Source organism: Aethalodelphis obliquidens, unplaced genomic scaffold (assembly GCF_003676395.1).
Source record: "Aethalodelphis obliquidens isolate GAN/ISIS:26980383/991018 unplaced genomic scaffold, ASM367639v1 scaffold89, whole genome shotgun sequence".
NCBI classification, from domain to species: Eukaryota; Metazoa; Chordata; class Mammalia; order Artiodactyla; family Delphinidae; genus Aethalodelphis; species Aethalodelphis obliquidens.
Genome location: NW_020838033.1, coordinates 82,181 through 108,625, shown reverse-complemented (window position 1 = coordinate 108,625; position 26,445 = coordinate 82,181). Strand labels below are relative to the sequence as shown.

General features: G+C 37.9%; 1 protein-coding gene across 14 annotated transcripts in view; it reads right to left on the bottom strand.

Annotated features, from left to right (window-relative positions):
• Positions 1–26,445, bottom strand: part of MBTD1 (mbt domain containing 1) — a 67,975-nt gene that overhangs the window by 7,505 nt on the left and 34,025 nt on the right. For 9 of the 14 annotated variants that reach the window (XM_027094555.1, XM_027094553.1, XM_027094551.1 and 6 more), the window contains 11 exons: positions 16,325–16,442; positions 13,804–13,938; positions 13,448–13,536; positions 13,004–13,238; positions 12,341–12,396; positions 11,899–12,003; positions 7,685–7,832; positions 6,608–6,690; positions 5,968–6,202; positions 5,396–5,473; positions 825–1,016 (listed from right to left, as the gene is read on the bottom strand). In XM_027094555.1, the coding sequence (XP_026950356.1) occupies positions 825–1,016; positions 5,396–5,473; positions 5,968–6,202; positions 6,608–6,690; positions 7,685–7,832; positions 11,899–12,003; positions 12,341–12,396; positions 13,004–13,238; positions 13,448–13,536; positions 13,804–13,938; positions 16,325–16,442 (1,474 nt within the window). Of the gene's footprint in view, positions 1–824; positions 1,017–5,395; positions 5,474–5,967; positions 6,203–6,607; positions 6,691–7,684; positions 7,833–11,898; positions 12,004–12,340; positions 12,397–13,003; positions 13,239–13,447; positions 13,537–13,803; positions 13,939–16,324; positions 16,443–18,831; positions 18,945–26,445 lie in introns of those variants that run through there. The other 5 variants (XM_027094559.1, XM_027094557.1, XM_027094558.1 and 2 more) reach the window with 3 other exon arrangements.

The window sequence follows — 26,445 nt, the reverse complement described above, 5'->3', positions numbered from 1 at the left end:
TTGTTTAAAGGCAATAGTTAGGATATGGCAGAATATATGCCAAGGCAGATACAACTTTGGATTTGGGGCTATTTGATCTGTACTCACGTCTAAGATTCATCATATGCAAGTGAAGCCTCTGACATTCTACGGTAACATGTTTGTTCTTAGCATTTACAAAGGGCATTCTTCCTTATACTCTACCAGCTTAGCCTAACCAATTCAACTCAAATTAAATGTCACTTACTTACTTAATCACTGTACATATATAAACGTGAAATTATAGAAATAAATTTCACTCAAATTCAATACCAAAATTATAGAGGCATTATATTTCCAAATCCGTTATTCAACTAAGACTGTGGTAAATGTTACTACCAGAACTAAAATCACACAGGAATACAAAACACATCCTGTCTACTGAATGAGACGCTATGGAATGCTATGAACAAAGCCTCATTTTTGGATCTGATTAATCAGATTGCTCCCTTACGGCATATTTCTCCCTCAGGTCAAGTCACGTAGAATTCTGCAATGCAAAACGTTCAATCATTTTAACGAAACCATGAAACAGTACAAGTTGTCTCACAATTCCATAAACTGAAATCACAGCTTTACCTGAATTTGAAGCTCAAAAGTGGCTTGTAACAAAATAAAAATCCTTCCCTGATTATTCATTTTAGTGAAGTGACTACCAAAGACTAATGAAAATGAATTTTTTAGTTGAAAGAAAAAGAAAAATTTAATGTCAGCATCTGTCATGCCAGACCATGCTTCTGTCTCCCACCACCCTAACCCAGACTTTGACCCTCTGCAGTACCTGAGGTGCTGATGTGACCAATTACCTGTTTTGAGGCTGGGACTGAACTCTCGGCTAGTGCGGGGAGGTGGGAAGGCCTCCAGGGCTGTCTGTGCTGGAAGGGCTCGATATAGAGGGGGAGTCAACTCTTCGCCACCAGAGAAGCTCCTCCGTACCCCACCTGTCATGGGCAGGCTCGACAAACTGACAGGCTTCTTCCCAATTGGCATCTTCCTCTCTAAATATCAAGTTAAACTAAAGTAAGCTTTTACTTACATGTGTGGTAAGAAAACTGCATCATAACTAGGAAAGGTTGTGCTGCACAGGATACTCTGAAAAGAGAACCAACTATGCAAGGTTTGTATTTCCGAAAACAAGGGGGGTGTGTGTGTGTGTGTGTTGGGGAGTGGATGATGGGGGAGATTATTTCTAGTCTCTCAGAGTCTGGTAATCCTGGTTCTTGACTCTCTAATCAATTTAAAACAAAACAAAGCAAAATGAACTACAGAGAGCATCGAGTGTGGAGAACAGCTGGCTAATTACCTTCAAAAAAATTTTAGTTTGAGGGGGACTGACAATCCAATGGCAGAGAGGGTTTTAAAACCCTACTTGTAGGCATTTCACTGCCCATATAAGCCCAAACAAACACTGTCCTTCAGGGAGAAATCAAACAGTTTAATTAATGAATTATATGAGTGGCAGGATTTTACTGATATGAAATGTGCTCCCCTAACTTTTGGTTTATAATTCACTCTTTTAGAAAACAATTATAGTTCTTATTCTGAAAAGCAGTTCTAAAATTTAAATGTTTGTTGCCTGCAAGTTCTTCAGCAACCTGATTTCTTTTGAAACACCCTTTGGTTACGGTTTCATAAGCACACATAAGCTTTCAAAGACTTACACAATGCTCTTACCAACAAAAAGAAAATAAGCTTTGCAAATACTGAACAACCAAGCATACTGCATTAATTTGATCGAAAGCTGAAGGATACTTACATATCTTTGTGACTATAAATTATATCTGTTTTCTTCCAGAGTTTACAAATGACTCAGGCAAGAGCAATCAGAAATTATCCTTTGCAAAATCAGAACTAAAAGAAATCTAAGTTAGACAGTATTCTTATGTAAAATGATCTGGAAACCAAGCTCCTGTGAGTACACTCTCAACTGCCAAACCAAAACCACTTGCAGCATTCATTTAGACGAAAAAGTCTAATGTACTACACACTTGGAGGTAAAAATGCAAGGAGAATCTCCAACTCTCTACTACTTACAATAGCCCCTGAAGATGGTACAGAAATTAGTGCTGGTTTTCCTGGTCTAGAATTACTAAGCCTTGAGGAAAAAAGGCTTTTCAGATTGGACAGATCATGCGCACACAACAGTCTACATGATTCCCTCGACAGAACATCACCCTTATTTTTCAGAAGCACTAATTAATAGTTATCCCTCTGCAGCATGAACACAGCTAATTAAAAAATAGGCTAGAACCCGCGCACTGCAATGAAGAGCAGTCCCCTGCTCGCCACAACTAGAGAAAGCCAATCAACTGTCTAGTTCCATAAAAAATAAGCCCTAACAAAGAACACACTGATGGATGATTTTAGGTACAAAAAGACCAAAGAGCCTAAGATGAAACAACAGAGCCAGAATATAATAATCTGTAGACAAACTTAAAAACAAATAAAAGGTTTTGTGGCCTATCTGACTGATATAAATCTGCATGCAATGGATGACTTAGGTTCCTGGACCCCAACTTCTTTCTTATTCTGGTGGGTAAAGTTTTGCGGAAAAAATTTCTAATAAATTATTTGCTGAGTAATGTGAAAAAATAAAAGGAACAGTGTCCTTACAATGAAGACTGCTTCTTCATTCACAAAGCACTACAATTCCTTATCCTCAATTCCAAAATTCAAAGGTTTTTTTTGGCAAAACTTCGGCAACAAAATCAGACCTCACTTGGTGATACTATTTATAATCTTTATTTGGCCCATTAAATGTAACTATTTATATATATTTTGCTTCAAAAAATGCTGCAGATGGGGCTTCCCTGGTGGCGCAGTGGTTGAGAGTCTGCCTGCTGATGCAGGGGACATGAGTTCGTGCCCCGGTCTGGGAGGATCCCCCATGCTGCGGAGTGGCTGGGCTCGTGAGCCATGGCATGGCTGCTGAGCCTGTGCGTCTGGAGCCTGTGCTCTGCAATGGGAGAGGCCACAGCAGTGAGAGGCCCGCATACTGCAAAAAAAAAAAAAAAATATGCTGCAGAGTCTGCAAGGGGTGTTACATAATATATGCTACACACACTGTACTTTTCTAAAATCCAAAAAATTCTAAATTCCAAAACACATTTGGTCTCTAGGATTTCTAATAAGGGGCTGTGAGTCCCTAGTTCTTTTCTTTTCTATGTCCAAAGGACAATTTAAAGGCATTAGAGGGACTTGCCTGGTGGCGCAGTGGTTAAGAATCTACCTGCCAATGCAGGGGCCATGGGTTCGATCCCTGGTCCGGGAAGATCCCACATGCCGTGTAGCAAGTAAGCCCGTGCGCCACAACTACTGAGCCTACGCTCTAGAGCCCGCGAGCCACAACTACTGAGCCTGCGTGCCACAACTACTGAAGGCTGCACGCCTAGAGCCTGTGATCCACAACAAGAGAAGCCACCGCAATGAAAAGCCCGCGCACCGCAGTGAAGAGTAGTCCCCTGCTCGCCACAACTAGAGAAAGCCCGCGCACAGCACTGAAGACCCGACGTGGCCAAAAATAAATAAAATAAATAAATTAAAAAAAATAAAGGCATTAGAGATGATGTCATAATATTAGGAGCTATTAAAATGTTAAAGAACAAATTATACTTTTAGCTAAATTCATTTCTTCAGCTAATCCAGAAATCTGATAATGTTAAATGTCACTAAAAACTGGGATAGTGATATCATCACTTCATTAATTTCACATTTCTTCCCATGTCCCCAGCCCATTAACTCAAAATAATTAAGCCCCATAAACCATAAACAAATCATGTGAGTGTCACACTGAGGAGGTATGTGAACTGTGTATACAATGCTCAGAAATTCGTCCTAAAAAATATATGTCATAACGTCACTGAGTAATAAAAAGCATTCTTAAATTCGACACATTGCAAAGAAAATTCTGAAATCTCATAGTAATAAATAAAAAGTGAAAAGACAAGCCAAAGCAGCCTGTCTTAGAGAAAGCTTAGTGATCACGTCTGCTATGGTTAGTCCACTGACATGAAGTTACTACGTGACTTCTTGCTAATCAGTTCCAGATAAGTGGGAAGTCACTTTCATCTATCTGGTCTGGCAATGTTCTCTAGAGTTCTTTTAGGTGAATATCAAACAGCCAGTCAGCAAAGTAATTTTTGGTCTGTGGGAGGCTTATGTCCATAATATAAAAGAGAGGGTGAGAGACAGGCCTGATGATTATCACGATTGTGAGGCTGACTTGCGTTTCATGTGGGGAGGAAACTAAAGCACCACTGCAGTGGCTGCTAGAAGTCCCCACTGGAAAAACAATTAACATCAATAATCAAACGTGTGAAGGTATATTTGACTCTTCACACTGTTTCAATCTCTTTGTTGTTAATGAGACAGATTAGCACTTAGTCGAACATATGGCAAATCAGTTGGAAAAATCTGTTTTACTTTCAATCCTCTAATATACTTTTTACTTAAAAAAAAAATCTTTAAGTAAAAATAATCTTATCTCAGAATGAAATATTCCATGACAGGTTTCATGAAGAGAAAAATCTGTAGTTCACTATGGGGTGGGGGAGGGAGATTTTAAAAGAATCAGAGCTATCAATATATTTTATATTACTTTGGCATCAATGTCAGTAATCATTCATTGTAAGGTAAAATATAGACAGCATATTGAAAAAGAGTTTCTTAAGCCTGATTGTGCTACCTATCAACTTGACTTTCTTTTCTTTTTTTTAACTTCAATTTCTTACAAGTATCATTCTAGAAAGAGAGTTTTGGTTTATAAGAAGGATGGGTTTATTAGTTTCCAAGTCTATTGTAAGCATCAAGCATCTGCTTTTACAGTTATTTTAATAAAAAATTTTTAAAAAAAGGATTAATTTTCAGAAGGTTTACATATTACTTCAAGAATCATTCACAGGGCTTCCCTGGTGGCACAGTGGCTGAGAGTCCGCCTGCCGATGCAGGGGACACGGGTTCGTGCCCAGGTCCGGGAAGATCCCACATGCCGTGGAGCGGCTGGGCCTGTGAGCCATGGCCGCTGAGCCTGCGCGTCCAGAGCCTGTGCTCCGCAAAGGGAGAGGCCACAACAGTGAGAGGCCCGCGTACCGCAAAAAAAACAAAAAACAAAAAACAAAAAAACAAAAAACGAATCATTCACAGACTCTATTCTTTACCATATATCAAATATTATGGTAATAATTTTTCATGTCAATCAAAGATAAGTGCTTCTCATTATTGAAAAGGTTTGCCTTTTATGGCATACTGCACCTTTAAGCATAATACAGAATGCACAGTTACCAGCTCTCACAAGGGATACCATTTCTGTGCAACAATACCAAGATCCCAGTTGGCTGACAAGTTAGGAAATGTATATAAACACCATGTGGTGACCCACTTTTCTTATGTCCTTTGTATTGCTGGGACTTAGCCTTTTTCTTCTGTTTTGATGAACCTGATTGGCTTTCTCTTGATGCTGAAAAATAAAAGAGAAACTTGATATCAAATAATTGCTTACAACTCTAGGTACAACTTAGATGAACTATCTTCACCAAAACCATGACGTTTATAAAAGTACACGATGCTTTGAAAATAAGGGTGCTTGTTCCTGCAAAACCATGAAGCTCAATACCAGACAGATTCCATTATTTATTCAATAAGCACTTATTATATATCAATAAATTTTAGCCTATAACTTTAAACTCATTAAAGGAAGTCTAGTTTAATTTGGTGAGTGCTCTTAATGTTGTGTTTCTATAGTCATTAAGCAACTGCCTATTGAGTTCACACTGCCATGGTACACATGGTCTGATTCTGTGATATTGTTGTTGAGTCTTAAGATCTTACCTGGCAACCAATCAGACATAGGTATATTCTTGTCCTGTGAGCTCACAAGATGATTTATGTGAGATAGTCCTCGGAGAATTGCTGATTTTTACAAAAGGACACCTTTTCTGTATACCAACTTACACTGTGATGCTGGAGGCTGTAGTTGATATCCAGTTAATTGACACCACCCTACAGGATAGAGGTCAGGGGATTCACAGTCTACCCACTGATCATATTCTTCTTCCCATCCATCAAAATGTATCCTCAAGAGACGATGAATAATTCGAGTTACTGTGGCTACACATATTAATCGTGGCTCCATGAGATCTACTGCTTCTAATTTCATTCCTACACGAAATCCGTGATTTGGAACATCCTAACATGGAGAAGCAAAATATTAACACTGGTGAAAAGAAGAATGTGTAACTCTACTAACACTAAGAAAGACAAAAGAGAAGTAACATAACCAATTAACAATTTAGACCAAAAAAATCCCAAATAATTAATTATTGAAACGTATGAAGGTGAAGCATATAAGAACTAGTTAGGAAATGTATTCATTCCTATTTTACTCAGATTAAAAATGATACAAAGTTTGGAAACAAGCTTCAATGCCTATGTAAAGGAAATATGTACATTGTTTTACTAATATATATTTGTTTACATTAATCTCCACTAAGAAATTCTAACATAAGGCAAAGACATTTTGATCAACAATGATTTGCATTTGTGAAGCATCAAAAAAAATCCACGTAAGTATTATGCGATCTTTTAAATTTACCTTATTAAATAGTTTTACTGGTGCTGCAATGGAGCCAGTTTCCCTGAGGTAGTCAAACCATTTAAAAGGAAGTTTTGTGTAACCTGAAAAACATAACTGGTTTAACTAGGAGTTCACCTAAAATTAGTGTAATATTAAAATGCAGATATAAAGTAATTCAGTGCGCACTACAATCACAAGTGCTAATGCTGTACAGTACAAGAGTTCCTCCCTGTTAGATGGATATTCTTCTTTTTCTAGGCAGAAACAGGTGTGCCCATTTATTCTAATGCCGAAGTAACTCTCCTCTCCTCAGTGTGTAAGAACTACAGACTTTTGCTTTTCAATCCTAGGCTCAGAACAGTCTAATATTTAATATTTTTTCAGTAGTATTTTTCTTTCTTTGTAAGAAAGAACACTGGCTGGGCAAATACTATTTTTATAGTCTTCTGTTTGGCTTTTCTCCTTCTTAAGAGAAAAATCCAAGGCTCAGATATTGAAATTAGGAAAGTCACTGGTTAAGCCATATGAGCTATTTAAGGGTATGTAATCTTTTAAAAAGTCACATGGTAATCATTTTTATTTTTTAACTTTTTTTGGCCACACTGCTTGGCTTGTGGGATCTTACTTCCCCGACCAGGGATCGAACCAGGGCCTCGGCAGTGAAAGTCCCGAGTCCTAACCACTGGACCGCCAGGGAATTATTCCTTCATATGTTAATCTAAAGATGAAAACTTGCTTTCTCTCAAAGGCTAAAGTACCTATTTTTTAAAAAAGTTCATGTATGCAGTAGCTCTTTGAGCCTACATCAACATCTCAACAGGGCTTGAGAATACCAATTCTTATTATAAAATGTACACATGCTAAGGGAAAATTCTACACCAATGTAATTTATTAAAGTTACTTAGGATACAGTTCTTTATGCTTTCAGAGCACCCCCCAGCTCTTGTTATGTACGCATATGTTTATATATACGTATACACACATACTATATTTTCATACAGCAAGAAATCTAGGGCTGTGGTAAATGCTGTAAACAGGTACCATGTAAAAGGAAAGCAAGGATGAAAACCCAGTGTATATATTAGGAAGAAGTACCTCTGGGTGGAGTAAGTTCAATCATGTTAATTTCACAGAAACCAACAGGGAAAATAGAAGGGGAGGTTGCATGATAACAGAACCAGTCAGATCCATCGGCTGCTTCTGAGCCATCGATCCCAATCATCAGGAATCCATCAGCCAGCACCTTTTAAATTAACAGAATTCCAAGTATTTTAAATTAGGTACCCACAATGTTCACTGCAGCGCTATTTACAATAGCCAGGACATGGAAGCAACCTAAATGTCCACTGACAGATGAATGGATAAAGAAGTTGTGGCACATGTATACAATGGAATATTACTCAGCCATAAAAAGGAACAAAACTGAGTTATTTGTAGTGAGGTGGATGGACCTAGAGTCTGTCATACACAATGAAGTAAGTCAGAGAGAGGAAAACAAATACCGGATGCTAATGCACATATATGGGGAAAAAACGGTACTGACAAACCTAGTGGCAGGTCAGGAATAAAGATGCAGACATAGAGGATGGACTTCAGGACATGGAGGTGGGGGGAAGGGGAAGCTGGGACGAAGTGAGAGAGTAGCAGTGACATACATACACTACCAAATGTAAAATGCATGGCTAGTGGGAGGCTGCTGCATAGCACAGGGAGATCAGCTCGATGCTCCCACCTAGAGGGGTGGGAGGCTCAAGAGGGCGGGGATATGGGGATATACGTATACATATAGCTGATTCACTTTGTTGTACAGCAGAAACACAACATTGTAAAGCAATTATACCCCAATAAAGATGTAAAAAAAAAAAATTAGGTATCACTATTATAAAAATGATTCTTTAAGTCAACATTCTAAAAGAAAGGAAAATCTATTACATAAAGATCTCTTAAAAGTGAAAAATGTTTCTTTATTTAATTACCTTAAATAACTGAAATTATAATGAAAAAAATCTGTGTAAGTTCTAGTGTGTACCAGAAATCACAGCATGGTTCCACAGAAGTGATTTCAGAGGTCTAGGGAAAACAGTACCTCTGCCAGTGGCCAAGGCTGTCTGCTGCTGTGGCACGTGAAAGTGGGCTGAGTGCTCTTCTACAATTTAACTATCTAGTCTCAGCTAAGCTTTAAATCCTACTCAGTAATAACTGATTTATCACATAGAGAAGTTTTTCTAAACCTTTTCCACCTTCCTCAAGCTCCAACTTTACCTCTCTCATGCTCTGGATGATCGTGCTCCTCTATCACAGAAACCATGTGAGGGGCCTCACAGTCCATCCTTTGCACCTCAAATTGTTGTAAGTAGTAGTCCTTTCTTTGCCCCTCAAGACAAACTTCTCCATCTTGACCTACTGGCACTGGTACCTTGCTCCTAAAACACCATCTCTTATACTCTAATGTCTCCCAATTCCCATTACATTAAAAATATTTTATTTTGAAACAGTTCAAACTTACAGAAAAGATACAAGAATAATACAATGAATTCCTATATACTCTTCACCCAGAGACTCAATGCAAGTTATATACTATGTAACTCCTTGAAGTCTGACTTCTGTCCTGACCCTACTAAACTGCTAAATTCACCGATGACCTCCTAGTTTGTCAAATCCAGTGCCTTTTTTCCAACACTTCAGCCTCCCTTACAGTATTCCATACCAGTTGACTACTCAATTTTTTGAAACATTTATTCCCATACTCTCATTACATTACAGTCTACTGGTCCATCTTTTCACCTCTGTGTTCATTCCTTCACATTATTTTGGTGGCCACCCTTTCACCCTCCAACTCTTGTTTCTGATTTTAGCCCTTTTCTTTTGTTTTCATGATGGCATCCACTCTTCAATGGTTGACTCTTATGCCAACAATTTCTCAAGTTTTATCATGAGTTTGTCACCCTCAAACAAACTGTCTCAGTCCTGCATTTTACCTGCATGCTGAACATATTCTCTGAGAGTTAGTACAGGGCATCAAACCAACAACTTCCTTCTCCTGCTCCTTTCAAAGGCAATCAATCACTGGGTCCCCACAGCTCTCCCTAAACATTCAGTCCCTTTATCCTTGCCATTAACTAACTCTCTCCCCATTATGTTGTTTGATATCATTGCTTTCAGCCTTCCTCTATGGACATCTCCCCTCTTACACAGTTAAACTTTCCTATGGTATGACCTCTGTTCATTCCAGAAACCTTTACCAACTTCTCCTGTTCATAAAGAAAACTCAGACAGCCTGACCAAGCATTAAAGACTGCATAATCTAATTCCACATCATCTTTTCGTCTTTGCCTGCAGATTCCTTTCTCCTAGTTATTTCTACTATATTGGATATGTACACTAACTTTCTCTTCAACCTTAACAGCTCTAAGACCTCTGGAAAGGACTACCTCCACTCACATGGGATTCTTTTCTCCCTTTCTAAATACAGCTGACTGGATCAACCTTCAGAGGACCAGGCCAAAGGCTGGGCTCAGTTGTTTAGATTCTCTCTCAGTAATTAGAATTAACAAACACAGAGATAGTAGTCAAGCCATCGGTTGGAGCTGGCACTGAAAGGTTGTGATACAGACAGGGACACGGGCTACCATGTGCAGACTGAGTGAGCAGGACACCAACAGAGAAAGAGTGAAAGAAGAGTGGTGCAGACACAGAGCATAGGTGGAATAAAGAGGCCCCTGAGAGGTGGAGGATAACACTTAGTTTATGCCTTCCCAGGTCTCGTCCCTGTGTCCTTGCCTGTCTGTGAGCGTGCCCATTGCAACCTTAGAGTAACTTTCTTAGAGCTCACTTGAGTGGGTTTCTGTTCCTTATAAACAAAAAGCCCGGTCCAGAATATTCAAAGCAACTTGTCTGATGTGTAATGTGTGCGAACCACTCTCCACTTCCTAAACGTGGCCTGTACTTTCCACTCTTGATGCTTTTGTGCATATTCACTTTCCATGGCACAGTTTCCTCCTGCATCTCTGCTTGGCAGAGTTTCTCCCATCCTTCAAGACAAAGTTTTCAAATGTCCTCTCTTCCATAAAGCTTTCCCTGATTCCTCTGAGAACATGTGACCTCTTCTTTATTTGAATTCCAACAGTACTTGTACCTTTCTTAAATCATAGTTGATCTTGTATGTTAAACTTATTTTCATACATCTTATCTCGTTCTATAAGACTGTAAGCTTCTTAAAGTCCAAACCAAACCTAGCATGGCAAGAATTCATAAAGTATGTTCTGAGTGAAGCTGGGTATTCTACTCGCTGGACACTTATTTTCCTTTCACACAGAGCATGGCGCTGGTTCCCAAACCTGGCTGATTTTCAGAATTACCGAGAGAACTTTTTATTTTCTTTATTTTTTAAACAAATACAGATATCTGGGCAATAATTCTTGTGATTCTGATTGAGTAGGTCTGGAGTAGGTCATGGAAATCTATGTTTTAAATAGTACCAGGTGGTCTGGATCACTAGGCAGGTGAAGGAGAAGAACAAGGCTTTGGAGCCTGTCTGGTCTAGCTGTGTGACCTGAACACAAGTGTCTGGGACATGGCAGCCATCACAACTATTTTTAATTCTTCTGGCTTAAGGCTTAAAACTGTGTTGAAATGCAAATCACAATTTATGTAAGCAGATTCTGGATCAATGGTTCTTAACCTTGGTTGTACCTGAGAATCACCTGGGGACTTAAAAAAAAAAAACAAAAAACCAATGCTAGGGCCCCAAACCAGACTGATTAAATCAGAATGGGGGTGCAGGGTCAGGGAAGAGGCCTAGTCAATGGTATTTTTTTTGTTCCCCAGGAGATTCTGATGCCTACTGAGAATTGAGAACCACTCTTCTACATCTTTTTATAAAAACAGTTTCAGAAGAGAGAAAAAAAGAGAAAAGAAGAAGTAAAGTACTACTAAAAGGGAAAAAAAAAAAGCACACAAAGGAAACGTAGGAAACTGAAGATAAACTTGGCCTTGTTACAAATTCTGTGTGGGACAAGCTTTGACCAGGAAGTAAGTTAAATAACTATTCCTCCTCTAACTTAAGGATATACTTCCATAAAATAAAGGTAGCAGACTCAAGATAACAATCTTGACAACAAGCTATATAAAAAGAAAAGCCCCTAAGAGAATTCAAATTTATTTTGAAATTACTAGTAACGTTCTCCCCAGTGAAGATGCAGATGCACACATTTTATGTCAAAATGAATACGTTAGGGGCCTCCTTCTCCTATTACCTTAAACCTAGCTCCTATAACTGCATTTCTATATTTTAAAACCTATTCTCTTACCTTTCTAATGGTCGCAACACATATTGTGGAAAGATTTAATGGGTCTATAGCTTCCAATTTCATTCCTTCCTTGAACCATTCCCCACTCTGGTCTACTTCTTTTACCTAAAGAATTACATGAAAGTACATCTACTGTCACAAGTGTTATCAGTTTAATAATTAAAATAATACCAAGTTGAAGAAGTTTACCAGATGAAAATACCAAGTGTCTTCTCCTACCTACCTAATATTATAACTCAAACTTCCATTAGGGAATAGAGAGAATTCAGGCAAATAGAATTGAAGAATAATTATAATCAACAGTTGTGACACATATGGATTACAAGGTCTTAATCCTTTTAGGTGAACATATGTAATTACGATTTCCATAATATCAGGAAAAAACCCACAACCCTATTTCAAACCTAATTTACAAATGAGGGTTCTTATAAAAACTTCTTACCTTAGCAAATAAATGTGGTGGTGTATCAAAATGTCCATCCTGTTTCTTTGTAATATCTACAAGGAAAAGTTACATACTAATCTGTCAGCATTTGTGGGAAGACCAAAAACCACGTTTCTTTGAAGGTTTCAAACTCACAAGGTATGTATACTCTAAAACATGGCAAAAATACATGCCTTCTACATTTATGGTGAATAATATTCTTTAAAAGTCTTTCTCTCGTTAGAGTACATGTGCTGTTAAATACATTCAGCCAATCAGAATGCTGGAAGTTCCCTCGTTAGGGAATTACAACTTTAGAAAGTACGTTTTAATGTGTTTAGTATTAAGCCTAACCACATTTAATTTCACTATTTCAACTAAAATTGAATGGAAAGGGAAAGGCTATCTTCAGTTCTTTCAAACAGGCTGGATAAAAAAGTGTAAGAAAACAAATGTAGTTGTGACCAAAAGTGCATTATTTTTTACTTGAGCACAAATGGAAGGAATATAAAGGAACTGTTAGGACATTAACATCCTGGTGTGAAACTTTCCTAATTAAGGTAGAATAAGCAGCCCCGGCAACTAGTTTTGATCTATGCTCTTCTGCAGAGAAAAATAACCAACGAGTACAATTTAGCCTCAATGATATTTTCCACAGGAGTTCTTGTGACAGGTGCTTACCAGATCTTTTGAATCGATGGCCTATGCTTCGAGACCAACCGATATGATGGATTAATGGGCTGTGCATATGGCACCAGAAGTCATCTGTTCTATCTTCACTCTCTTCATACACTAGTCTTAATCTTCCTCCAATTACACTTTCCACCACTGCCACTCGTGTTCGACACAAATGCCTCTTGTCAACCACTTCTACTCTCATGCAAGGTTTGAAAGGATACTGCATGCTCTCTGAAACCTTGAAACAAAAGCAGAACTGTTGGGAATTCATGACAAAGGTCTACAAATAATTTTAGTATTGTACTATAAAAATACCGAGCGCACTCGATAGTTAACATAGGTCATCTGACTCACTAATTCAAACAATTCCTTAAAAAACTTCGAAGGTATTCCATTTTTTAGAGTTCTCATTTGCCACTTCAGTCCTTTCTAAGATCCTGTCTTTACCTTTTGTGAGAAATCGGGAGGAAGTGTTTTGGCACCAGTAAGTCGTTTCACTAGAAAAGCTTTCCAGTTTGTATACTTATGCTGAATAGCTAAAACAAAAGAAATAACCAGTTACACTTTAGCAAAGAATAGAATTGCTTCATAAACTGTTAAAAAAAAAAAAATAACAAATTTCCCTGCAATTAAAGTTCTCAAGAAGAGTAACAAAAATAGGGAAAATAAGCATGTCTTACTAGCAAGTAAGTTACTTGAAACCAAAAAACATTATTTTAATTTCTATGTCACTTTAACGTTACTAAGTGTAAAACTGCATTAAAGTGCAAATACTCTATAGTAAGGGTAAAGAAGCTACTCACTTCTGGGAGGGACAAGAGGTTTTCCACTGGCTGCACACCAACCAACTGGATGGATATCAGAACCACATATATTGCACCAGAAGTCCAGACCAGAGTCATTTTCAAATCCTTCATATCTTAAAAGGGCATTGTAGCCTGAAACCAACAAAGCAATTGCCGCATAATAAGAAAACCAAATGAAATAAAACAGGATATAGTTGCTGGTAGCGGTTGTCAAATGTCAGTGAGCATCTGAAACAGATCCACGTGCAGCGCTTGTGAACAGACAGATAGCTGGGCCTCACACCCCGGAGATCCAGATTCAGTAGATCTTGGGTGAGCCTGAGAATCTGCATTATAACACCTTCCCAGAGGCTGCTGTCACTAATGGTATAGATGAAACTTTGAGAACTATCTGAACAATGTAATTAGTTTAACTGTTTTCAGAGCATGGCCTACTCCTCTGAATATATTTCAACTTGACCCATAGTTTCTTAAATTCTAGAAAAGAAATTCTCAGTGAAAAGAGGGGTGGGAAAGTTCTATTAGAATGTGTAGTTTTGGAAATAAAGAAGACTGTGGTAAGTTAGTATAACCTTGTTAAGTCACAGAAATCCAGTTAAAGTACATTTCAAAGAAACTGCTTTATCCAAGTGATCAGGTGACCAAATTATTATTGGATAATTTGGATGTGGCTCCTTTAGGAGCCTAAACTTTTCTGTCTTGTTTATTTGGAAATAAGATTTGAAAATGCGAGGTAAAAAAGTTCAGTAAACACAAATAAAAGTATGTGAAATCACTTAAAATCTATATGTACTAAACAAATCGGAAGAATTATTTCCTGAAAAGAACAAATAGTATAGGATATATATTGTTTATAATTTAATAAACCTTGTATTGATAATAGATTAAGGTTTAATTTAAGGCCTTTAGTGGAATAAAAAAGGCCCAATAAACTTGTATTTCAGGCTGGGAGCTAAGTTCAGTCAGCATTTTCATGTGTTAATATTTATGATGAAAATTTATAGCATTAAACTTTTAGTTTTAAAATTCAATAATTCACAGAACAACTCATGACTTTGCTAACTGTTGCTGATTCTGGGTTCATGATCAATATCAGGCTCACTTCTAAAATGTCACTAAAGGGGCTTAAAATGAGATATAAGGTGCAATTAGATAAAACAGAAATGTAAAACCAGATGGAAGATAGAAATAATTCTTGGATATTAAATACATTGACCTTTAGAGCCATTTAAATGCAACTGATTTAAACATCAAGCAAAAAAATATATACTGCTGTTTTCAATTAAGGTGTAGAGCATAATACAAGCATTTAAAGAATGCTTATATAGCTGGGGAAATGTTTCAAGGAAAAGGCGGGAACTGAACTGGGTTAAATACGGTAAGTGAGAGAGTGAGTGAGTAAAGGCATGGAGGTGACACAGAACAGGCTGTATGAGAGAGGAGGAAAACTAATCTCACAAGAACAGATCATTTATGTTGGGGAACAATAAAAAATCTGGTCAGTGGCGTATGGTGAAACTCATCAATAGCTGTAAATGCTGACCATCCTGATCCTTTAAGGACGAAGAAGCCATTAAAGACAGAAAGATGGAATTGAGATCATTTTTAGGTAAATTAAGTCTATCAGCAGTACATAGGGAGCAATACGCAGGGTGTATGGGGGAGAATGGCTGGAGATAAGCCTAGAAAGAGTAGGAGGAGTAAGACACCTCTTCCAGTGATCTCAGGACAACTTTTATCATCTGAGCGGCTGCTCCCCCTCTGAAGCACTAGTGTCCTACTGCACCACTCACTAAGCACCTTGTGTTAAAATGTATTCAATATTTAGCAGATGTGAGCTCGCTGAAAAAAAACACATCTTATACGTCTGCATGTCACCTGCCCACGGTGTCTAACACTGCAGACGCCTAATGCATTTACTTCATGAGCAACAATGTAATAAGGGCTGGGGTACTTGGAAGAGGTGGGAATGAAGAAAAAGGTAGTACCCAAAATAGATGAAATTTTCATCACTAGTTTACTTCTCATATTATGGACCATATCACTTTTTTTTAGTACTTCGACTTTTTTGTTACTTTCCAAAGCATCTCCCTCTATCAGGGGCTGGTAAACTATATATGGCCCACAGATCTGGCCTACTGCCTGATGTTTTTTAGTTTGCCATCTAAGAATGGTTTTTACATTTTTAAATAGCTGAAAAAAAAATCAGAGGTAAAATAATATTTTATGACACATAACAATAAATAAAGTTTTACTGGAACACGGTCATGCCTATTCATTTACGTACTGCTTCGGCTGCCTCTATGCTATGATGGTAGAGTTAAATGGTTATGACAGAGACTGCATTGCTCACAAAGCTGAAAATATTTACTGTCTGGTCTTTTACAGAAAAAAATTTGCTAACCTCTGCCCTACATCGTACTTATCTGGCAATACTTGAAAATTTACAAATATGCTTTCTCATAAGTTACAAATATAATTGACATTTTTAAAGTAAATTATTACACATGCTTTTCACCTGCTAATTTTACAATCCCAGCAATCCAGAAGACTTTGGTAGGTAGGCTGCAGTCTGTATTGGGAACTTCTACTCTCACATTTTCTGAGATATCACCCCAGCAGGTCCCCATAGGTGCCTGTCATATAAAAATTATTAAATTATCATCTTATTAAATAAAGCCTAAAACACATCATTCAAAATTAAGCACTACTCTCAATCATGGAAACATTAAACTAAAAATACCGTTTAATTCATTCATTTTTCTCTAAAAATATAATTGTTATTCCCTGTGTCACAGAATTCTATTTGGAAAAAGCCGACGTCAGGGACAAGCTCAAGATGAAGAGAATTCACATATATTAGAATAGATCCATGTCGAGTTCAAAATTCAAAACTGCCCTAAAACAAGACTTGAGCAGCAATTTTTGTAAAATCCAAATTACAAACTTGATAGTAGGTTTCAAAGGAAAAAGCTGATTTAAGAAATTCATTATTTTTAATATGAACTGAATGAATGTACTTTACCTTAACCTCTAATTTTAAAAGATCTGGTCAAAGAGCAGAAAGAAAGATAATTCCAATCAGCAATGTGGTTTCAGAAACGTAGAGAAACAAAACTTAGTTATCTATATTTTCAACTTCAGTTAAATTCATAGAATAGAAATATAGTCTGTTACAACTGACCTGTGGCAAAAGCACCAGATAAAGTTATTAAAAAGGTGGAGTGGAAGAGTTTTTGGAGAATCGTACCATGGTAAATTGTTAAATAATTTATTATTTCAAAATTTCTCATGCAGGAATTAACATAAACAAAGAGAAAACTTTCAGTGTTAGATCTGGTAATCAATAGCCTCCACGCAAATGGTTAAGATGGGGACTCAGAAAACCTATTAAATGAATACCATGAAGGGATTTTCCAAAACTTAGTATGTTTCCAAATTACAATTTCCATTATATTTTAATCCTTAAATTTGAGGCAGTTTACAACTATTTGGAATTTAGCAATGGTTAACTAAACCAAATAAATGAATATAGGAATTTAAATGCTGATACTACCAAACAGTTTCTGTGGTCCTTGATAATCAGCTCCTCGTTAAATACAATTTAGAACCTTGATCACAGAAAAAAGGATTAGGTAAGGTTATAAAAGACCTGATAATATGAACAAATCAGGAAAAGACAAAATAGCTTCAAAGCTGAAAGATGACTAAACAAAGATATCCAAGAGTCACACAAACTAGTCCATCTGAACACTGGGCAAATGTCTTCCATGCAAGGCTGCTCATACTTGGGTGGATGCTAACCCAACAGGATTAGCTTAAAACAGCACTCAACCCTTATGCTCTCAATAGTTTAAGGAACTTCTGAAGGAGAGGAAGATAATGTCAAACAACACTGAACTAGGATAAGTCTAGAAACCAAACACAGAATCAACTTACGGCTATTTTTTAAAGTAGCAAGCAATGAATATACTTCAATCACTTGGAGACAGTGGCCTATCTCAACTATTTGTAATTCTGGAAGGATACACATAACTATCTTCCCGAGCTGTGCAAAAAAATAATACATCTATTATGACTACCTCTTTCTGCTTTTTTTAAATTGAAAGAATGGACTCTTCAGGTTCTGCTATCTCCCCCTATATCATTCTAGACTGTAGGGCCATCCCTATTGCCAGCAGATATGATTAGAAAAGGAGAGGCTGGAAAGAAGATAGGTAACAGATTAAGCTACCATATATTAACACAAAGACCATGTGTTAATTTCTGTGAGGATGAACCAATTAGAGCAGACAGATGCAGTGAAATGTATGCATTAAATTAAGGTGGGATATCCACTCCTCTTTGTTTGGCTGCCAAATCTTGTGGAATGGGCTTTATTTTTCACTGAGAAGGAAGAAGCATGGGTATGCTGACAAGTTGTGTGTTAGGTGGGCACACCGTTAAATGAATTTGCCATACAGGACTGACTCCCTTTTGAGCTAGATGTGACAATGTCATACTGACTTTTTTTTTTAAGTCTTAACAATTGTTTGGAGAAAATAACTTCTGGTCACATTTTACTAAAGAGAATGTGTCAATATGCTCACTTAGAAAATAAAGTTAATGCTCACTTTAGTGGGGTATGTTATGTTTTTGCTCCCTACAGTCTGGATTGGTATAGGAGAAAGTAGCAGAAAGTGACATTTGTTCTTGCCTGTAAGGTTGTGGTTCTGCTAGGCCCTCTTAAACCAATCCATATGGTTCACTCTAAGAAAAAAAATGAAGAAACAAAAACGAGCACCATAGTCATTGCATAGTATGTGCTCAATGTGTTGAAATAATAAAGTCATTTCATAGATATATCTGCCCTTTTGTTTAAAATGAATACTCTTAAGTGTGGAAGACTAAATGACCCAGGGCTTGAGAGCCATCTTCGTCCAAGTCATCTGTCTTCTCTTGCTGGCAGGAGGGATACCTCTGAAAGTCTGGATTGGCATAGCATGAACTAGCAGAACCATAATTTACAGGTAACAACAAATTTACCTTCCAGACTCAGGACGAGAGGTCCACCTCAGGCTCCTCCCAAACCAAGAAGATCTGCTTCACCACTTCCTGCTCCAGGGCCACTCGTGAGGGCTATCTGGGAGCGACTCTCCTTCCCTGCAAGGTACGCTGTCATCAGGTCCTGCAGGACATGGCCAAATCCAAATGTTGAGGGCTCCCCAACACAAATATATGATAACCTCCACCTGACTGTCTATCTGTAAGAAAGTCATTGGGTGGGATTCTTACTTTTCTGTGCTTTAAGAATATTCCCAGATAGTCCAACAGCTCAGATGGCTAGTATTTAGACTCTCGGAGGGCTGACACACTGTACATGTGATGCTTTATGGGAGAAATACAGATTTCCCTCCACAGAGCTGACAACCTACAACTTTTGATAATCACAATCTTCAGCAGTGACAAAGAATTTAAGTGGGCAGAAGTTAGCCTTCAAGTTGCACATAGGTAACTATTATTGATCCTAATAATGATATGGCAAATATACAAAAAGCCACCATTAAAATACTTGGACTAATAGGCATTATGATGACTAAAATGAACCTAGTAGAGAAAGATAGACTATTATTTGGCCAAAAAGGGGAGAAAACATTATAGGAAATTAACTAGAAAGAAATTAGAACTCCTAAGTATTATTTGCTAGAACTGATAGGAAGTAGAAACAGAAAGAATAATTGATCCCTCTTTCCCCAGAAAGTCCACTCACCTTTTGATTTGATAACACAATCTATTGGGTTGGCCAAAAAGTGCGTTCAGTTTTTCCGTAAGCTGGCTCTAGTAGCCCTTAGTTGTCTTTAACTTCATTTGAAACAATTTTGTTAGACTGTATTGTGACAGCTGTCGTATCAGTGTGCACTTAAAAAAAAAAAAACTTATCAAAACTGGTGAATTTTTGTGTAGCCATTTTAATATTGAAGATGGAAGAAAAAAAGCAAAATTTTCAGCGTTATCATGCTTTATTATTTCAAGAAAGGTAAAAACGCAACTAAAACACAAAAAAAGATTTGTGCAGTGTATGGAGAAGGTGCTGTGACTGATGGAACGTGTCAGTGGTTTGTGAAGTTTTGTGCTGGAGACTTCTTGCTGGATGATGCTCCACGGTCAGGTAGACCAGTTGAAGTTGAGAGCGATCAAACTGAGACATTAATTGAGAACAATTAACACTATACCACGCGGGAGATGGCCAACATACTCAAAATATCCCAATCAAGCATTGAAAATCATTTGCACCAGCCTGGTTATGTTAATCGCTTTGGTGTTTGGGTTCCACGTAAGTTAAGTGAAAAAAACCTTCTTAACCGTATTTCTGCATGGGATTCTCTACTGTTTTAAAACACATTTTTAAAACAAATTGTGACGGGTGATGAAAAGTGGATAGTGTACAATAATGTGGAATGGAAGAGATCATGGGACAAGCGAAATGAACCACCACCAACCACACCAAAGGCCGGTCTTCAACCAAAGAAGGTGATGCCGTGTACATGGTGGGAACGGAAGGGAGTCCTCTATTATGAGCTCCTTCCGGAAAGCCAAAAGATTAATTCCAACAAGGACTGCTACCAATTAGACCAACTGGAAGCAGCACTTTGCATCGGCAAAGCATCCGGAATTAGTCAACAGAAAATGCATAATCTTCCATCAGGATAATACAAGACCACGTGTTTCTTTGATGACCAGGCAAAAACTGTTACAGCTTGGCTGGGAAGTTCTGATTCATCCACCGTATTCACCAGACACTGCACCTTTGGATTTCTACTTACTTCGGTCTTTACAAAATTCTCTTAATGGAAATAATTTCAATTCCCTGGAAGACTAAAAGGTACCTGGAATAGTTCTTTGCTCAAAAAGATAAAGCTTTGGGAAGATGGAATTATGAAGCTGCCTGAAAAAATGGCAGAAGGTAGTGGAACAAAAGAGTGAATATGTTGTTCAATAAAGTTCTTGGTGAAAATGAAAAATGTGTATTCTTATTTTTACTTAAAAACCGAAGGAACTTTTTGGCCATCCCAATACGTTTTGGGGTGGTGGTAGCAGGGGGATAGGGAGTACAAGGCAAGTTCAAAAGTAAAACGGGATGTTTGGGGTGAAAGCAAGATTAAGAATGAGGGAATGCTAGTGTATGTAAAAAGAGACAGGAAGCAGTGGTTACTAATTTGAAAGGCATAAACAGCCCATAATTTAAAAAAACATATCACATGAAAATAATCTAGATTATTTAGGCCTTCCTTAAAACAGGTGATTTTTATTATATCAGAGTCCACTGCTTTCCTGCAGAGAATCTATTTTGTGGCAACACTCATAATAGCTAAACTGGATGGAGTACTAACAAGTACCAGAAACTAATTTAAGTCTTATTTCCATTAGAAAGAAGTTTTGCAGTCTAGGATGACATACTGAAGAGTCTAACTTTAGTTAAAATGGATGTGAAATCACATTTATTTTCAATTTTCAATGGAGTTACGTATGCATGGTTAAGGCTAGGGAAAAAAACAAAGAATAATTTTATTTGAAAGAGATTATTTTAGTAATAAATACAGACGTGAGAAATAAATCATGAGTTTTACTATAAGCTACTGTTACCGCACATACACAAACAAAAAGGTTTCTGTTTTTGTCCTTAAAATCCAAAAATATACTTGTAATATGTGTTGCAAAGAAATATGGATAACCTTATCCCCTTCAAAATAGCTGGCATACAGGTCTGGTACCAAAGAGAGGATTAGAAAACATCATGTAGGGCTTCCCTGGTCGCGCAGTGGTTGAGAGTCTGCCTGCTGATACAGGGGACACGGGTTCGTGCCCCGGTCTGGGAAGATCCCACATGCCGCGGAGCGGCTGGGCCCGTGAGCCGTGGCCGCTGAGCCTGCGCGTCCGGAGCCTGTGCTCCGCAACGGGAGAGGCCACAACAGTGAGAGGCCCGCATACCGCGAAAAAAAAAAACAGAACAGAAAACATCATGTAAGCAATACAAGGTGATATCTGTGGAGAAAGGATGAAATAGTATAGTAAACGCAGCTTTAAAGTTATGGCACGCACGTGTGCAAAGGACCTTTTTAAAAAATACCTAACTACAACTATTTTCAAGGGAGAAGAAAGTAGGATGATTACATTTCTGGTTTGGCAATGACAGTATCAACAAGACACCAGAGTATATAGTCCAGGTACCAAACAAAAGAAATCTGAAGTCTGTAAATACATAACTAAAGGAATATGATTCTAGCTTTTTATGATTCACGTACATTTGATATTAGCACATTTTGGCCTGTGCTGTAATGCTCAGGAAAGACATATTCTACTTGATTTTTTTTTTGGCCACGCCATGTGGCTTGTGGGATCTCAGCTCTCTGACCAGGGATTGAACCCGGGCCAAGGCAGTGAAAGCCCGGAATTCTAATCACTAGGCCACCATGGAACTCTCTGTACTTGATTTTATAAGGCAAATAATGGGGAACAGGAGCGCTTCTATTTAAAAGACTATAATATTAAAAAAATTAAGAATGCTTGAAACCTAAATGTTCTGCAAACACAGAACAACTCTCTTGGGTTCAAACATAAATTGTCAATAGGAGAAAATAGTCTGTGAATTTCATTAACGTGGGGCACCTAACTGGCATGTGATACTGCAGTAGTATTTTGGAGATTGTTCCACAGTTAGTAAAGATAAGGCTAAAAGGTGCTTTTAGAAGCTGTGAAATAAAAAAATGTATGTATTAGTCTCTGGCCCTGCTCCTGGCACAGAGGTCTTAACAGCCTTCGTAATTATCTAAGTGATAAGAGTACTAGAGGTATCTTTTCTTTTAATATTTGATCTTTGACCCTAATTCCAAGACATAGACCTCCTAAATCCTTTGGAATTTCTTGGGTGATAAGAGTGTCTTTTGTTCTAATGAGGCAACTCTTTGTGGGCCCCTAGATAGCTTCAGGATGGGAGCTGGTCACCACATAGATCCAACTATGATTAGAAGCTTGGAACTTTCAGCCCCATCACCCATCCTCCAGGAAAGGGAGAGGGGTTAGAGACTGAGTTAATGACCTATTATGCCTATGTGATGAAGCCTCCATAAAAATCCCAATACACAGGATTTGGAGAGCTTCTGGGTTGGTGGATAAGTAAAGGTGCTAGGAGAGTGGTGCACCTCGGAGGGTATGGAAATTATGCCCCTTCTCATATACCTTGCCCTACACATCTCTTCATCTGACTGTTCATCTCTTTTATTATATCCTTAATAATGAAACAGTAAACCTAAGTGTTTCCCTGAATTCTGTGAGCCATTCTAGCAAATTATCAAACCCAAGGAAGGAGCATGGGAACTCTGATTTACAGCTATCTGTCAGAAGTAGAGGTGACAATGTGGGATTTGCAACTGGTGTCTGAAGTAGGGGCAGTCTTGTGGGACTGAGTCCGTAAGTGTGGGATCTGATGCTAACTCCCGACAGACAGTGTCAGAACTGAACTAAACTGTAGGACACCCAAGCTGGTGTCAGAGAAATGCTTGATACGAGGAAACCCACACATCTGCTATCAGCAGCACTGTGTGGTCGAGTTGTGTAAGTAAAGGGGGAGCACAGGAGGGTTTTCCTATAGGGGCTTAATTCAAAACTATGTTAAAACCCGAACAAATAAGAAAAACTGCATGAGAAAAAGCAGGTTAAAGCCCAAAGTTGAAAATTTCAATCCAGCTACTGAAAAATGTAGCAAGAGTTTCTTCATTTATAATAAGAGATGGAGTAGATGAGCTAGATGATTTTTAAGATAACTTACAGCTTTGTGACCATATGATTTAGGATTAATTAAAAATGATATTACCTAACACCTGAAACCAACACAAGATTGTAAATAAACTATACTCCAATAAAAATTTTTTTAAAAATGGTATTAACCTAATTCAGTGGTTTCCAACCTCAGAGACTGCCAAAGAAGGGAAAGCCAAGGGTCAGGGGCCAAGGCTCCAGCCATACCACCCTACTCTCGCCAGACCAATCAGTATAACTTCCCCTTATGCTAGCTCTGTTTATTAGGGAAAGCGGGAATCGTAATACTTTAAAAAAAAAAAGTCTGAAAACTACTACCTAGATGAAATGAAAGTTGCATCAGATATACAGCAATCATAATATACAGGTTTCTAAGTAGATATATTTAATGACAACTGGGCTCCATTTACACTGATAATTATAAAAAATGTCAAACACTGTTGTAATTGAGTGATTAAGTATAAACCATTATGCACAATTACAGCAATATTCAAAGAGAATATTGTCCTATGATATACTTTGCAGAAACTTCCCAGAAATTTAAAGACAGACCATGGAAAAGAGGAATTCTACTGAAATTCTATGGTTTAAGAACCAATCACTATCATTTTTAAGTGCTGGAAAATATATTTACCTGGGGTCCCTACTGCAGAGGTTGAGTTACCTTAAAGAAGCAAGGCAGTCAAAGCTGTGACACCACCCCCACCCCCAAATCCTGGTTCAACCAGAACAGCTCTGTTTCCATGTACACATTGAATTTTTGTTTGTTTGTTTTTGGCGGTGCCACTGCCTTGCAAGCCGCGTGATCTAAGTTCCCCAACCAGGGATGGAACCTGGGTCCCAGCAGTGAAAGCACCGAGTCCTAACCACCGGACTGCTAGGGAATTCCCACAGATTGAATGTGTTAAAAACTTATGCTTGAAAAATGAATCCCCTAGGCTTCCCTGGTGGTGCAGTGGTTGAGGGTCTGCCTGCCGATGCAGGGGACACGGGTTCGTGCCCCGGTCCGGGAAGATCCCACATGCCGCGGAGCGGCTGGGCCCGTGAGCCATGGCCGCTGAGCCTGCGTGTCCGGAGCCTGTGCTCTGCAACGGGAGAGGCCAACAACAGTGAGAGGCCCGCGTACCGAAAAAAAAAAAAAAAGAATCCCCTAGGAGCAGGGAAAGGCTCCCAACCTGCACTCAAGTTGGAGACAACGCAGGTGTAGAGTGTGGAGGAAGAGGCCCCACAGATGAACCAGTGTTAGAGCAGGCATCAAGTGTTAGAAGATTAGAAGACTGATGATTCAAGGCAGGACCTTGTGCTTGCAGCTGCTCCTGGCAATAGGTTTTCTAAAGCTAAAGCCAGTAATTCTCCTTGGAGACCCCAAAAACTATCTAAGGGGGAGAACCATGAAGAGTCAACTCTAAAGGACAAAAGTCAAGTACAGCACAAAGTCTGACCTCCTAAACCAAATGACTTCAAATAAAAATGCTCGTTAAGGCAACAAAGCAAACTCATTTTGTACTAAAATATATTAAGACATTAGCAGTATAAAATGTTTCCTATTTGGTAAGGAGAAGGCAGTAAAGGAAGATGAGTGGAGCAGTGGGTGACAGATACCTTGCTTCTGAACGAGAAACAGGAGGTCCCACAGTATCGTTATTAATCATACAGCTAAGGCTACCTGCTCTATTCTATATGATAGAACACTTTAATCTTAAAAAAGCAAAGTCAAAAAAAAATCTGTTTCATTATAATAGAGATTTTCTTGCAAAGAACTTTAACATAGTATTACTATTCAAAGATACGGACATGAAATAAAATATTATACTTTTGGGACTTTGAAATGCTATTTTAAAAAATATCCTGACTACTTATATAAAATAGCTGAACATGGCTTATGGTATTAAAACCTAAAAAACCAAAATATTAAAATAAAGATAGGAAAAGAGATAAAGGATACTCAGAAGGAGACAACAGACAAATGTCCCAGGAATCTGGGATGAAAGAGTTATTATAACTGAGAACTTAATCTAATTCTTATCTTCTTAGTACCAAAAAGAACTATCTCAAGAGAGGAGAGTTAAAGACTTGCTTTGTAATTCTCATGAAAGCTGCTGTTGCCATGTATTTAACGTATCTCATAAACGTGACACTACTATCAACACTACAGTAAAATATATCAGCTACTGGATACTAAGGTAAAGTATCTAAGATTCCACTTAGGCTGATTCAGATGGTCAGCATGCCACCGACTAAGGGCTTAACACCTGGACTTTTAAGAAAGAAAACTTAGCAAATGAATGAATTTGGCTTTAATTCATACTTCTACCACTGAATTAATATGTTTGGCTTTGATCAACATCCTTTATTGGACACGAATGAATTAAAATTCATTTGGATTTCCACAGCAAGAACTCAAGCTCAGTTTTGTTCACATGCTATTATTTAACAGTCAAGCCCTAAGTTAACCATATGTTAAGTGTACACAAAATTTCATTCATTAACTTTCTAAATTCTCTTTCCTTCTTATACATGGTCAGTAGCAGATAGAACCTTTAAATATAAATTAAGCTTACAGTAAGGTTAAAAAAAGTATTGAAGAGAATTAATCAGATAACTGAATCAAAGGGAATGAAATCAAAAGGAAAGAATTTATCATTAGATACATTTTAAACATAACTCTCAATTACTTCAGATGTTCTGTGACACTACTTGTTAAAAAGAACATCTCCCAACAGGTCATTTCAGCCCACGATACTGTATTACTAATAGTTCCTTCTTTGTTTTTGTGATTTTACATTTGAGACAAAACCAAACTGGAAGATCTTTCCTTTTCTCAATTATTAGGTCAAATCACAA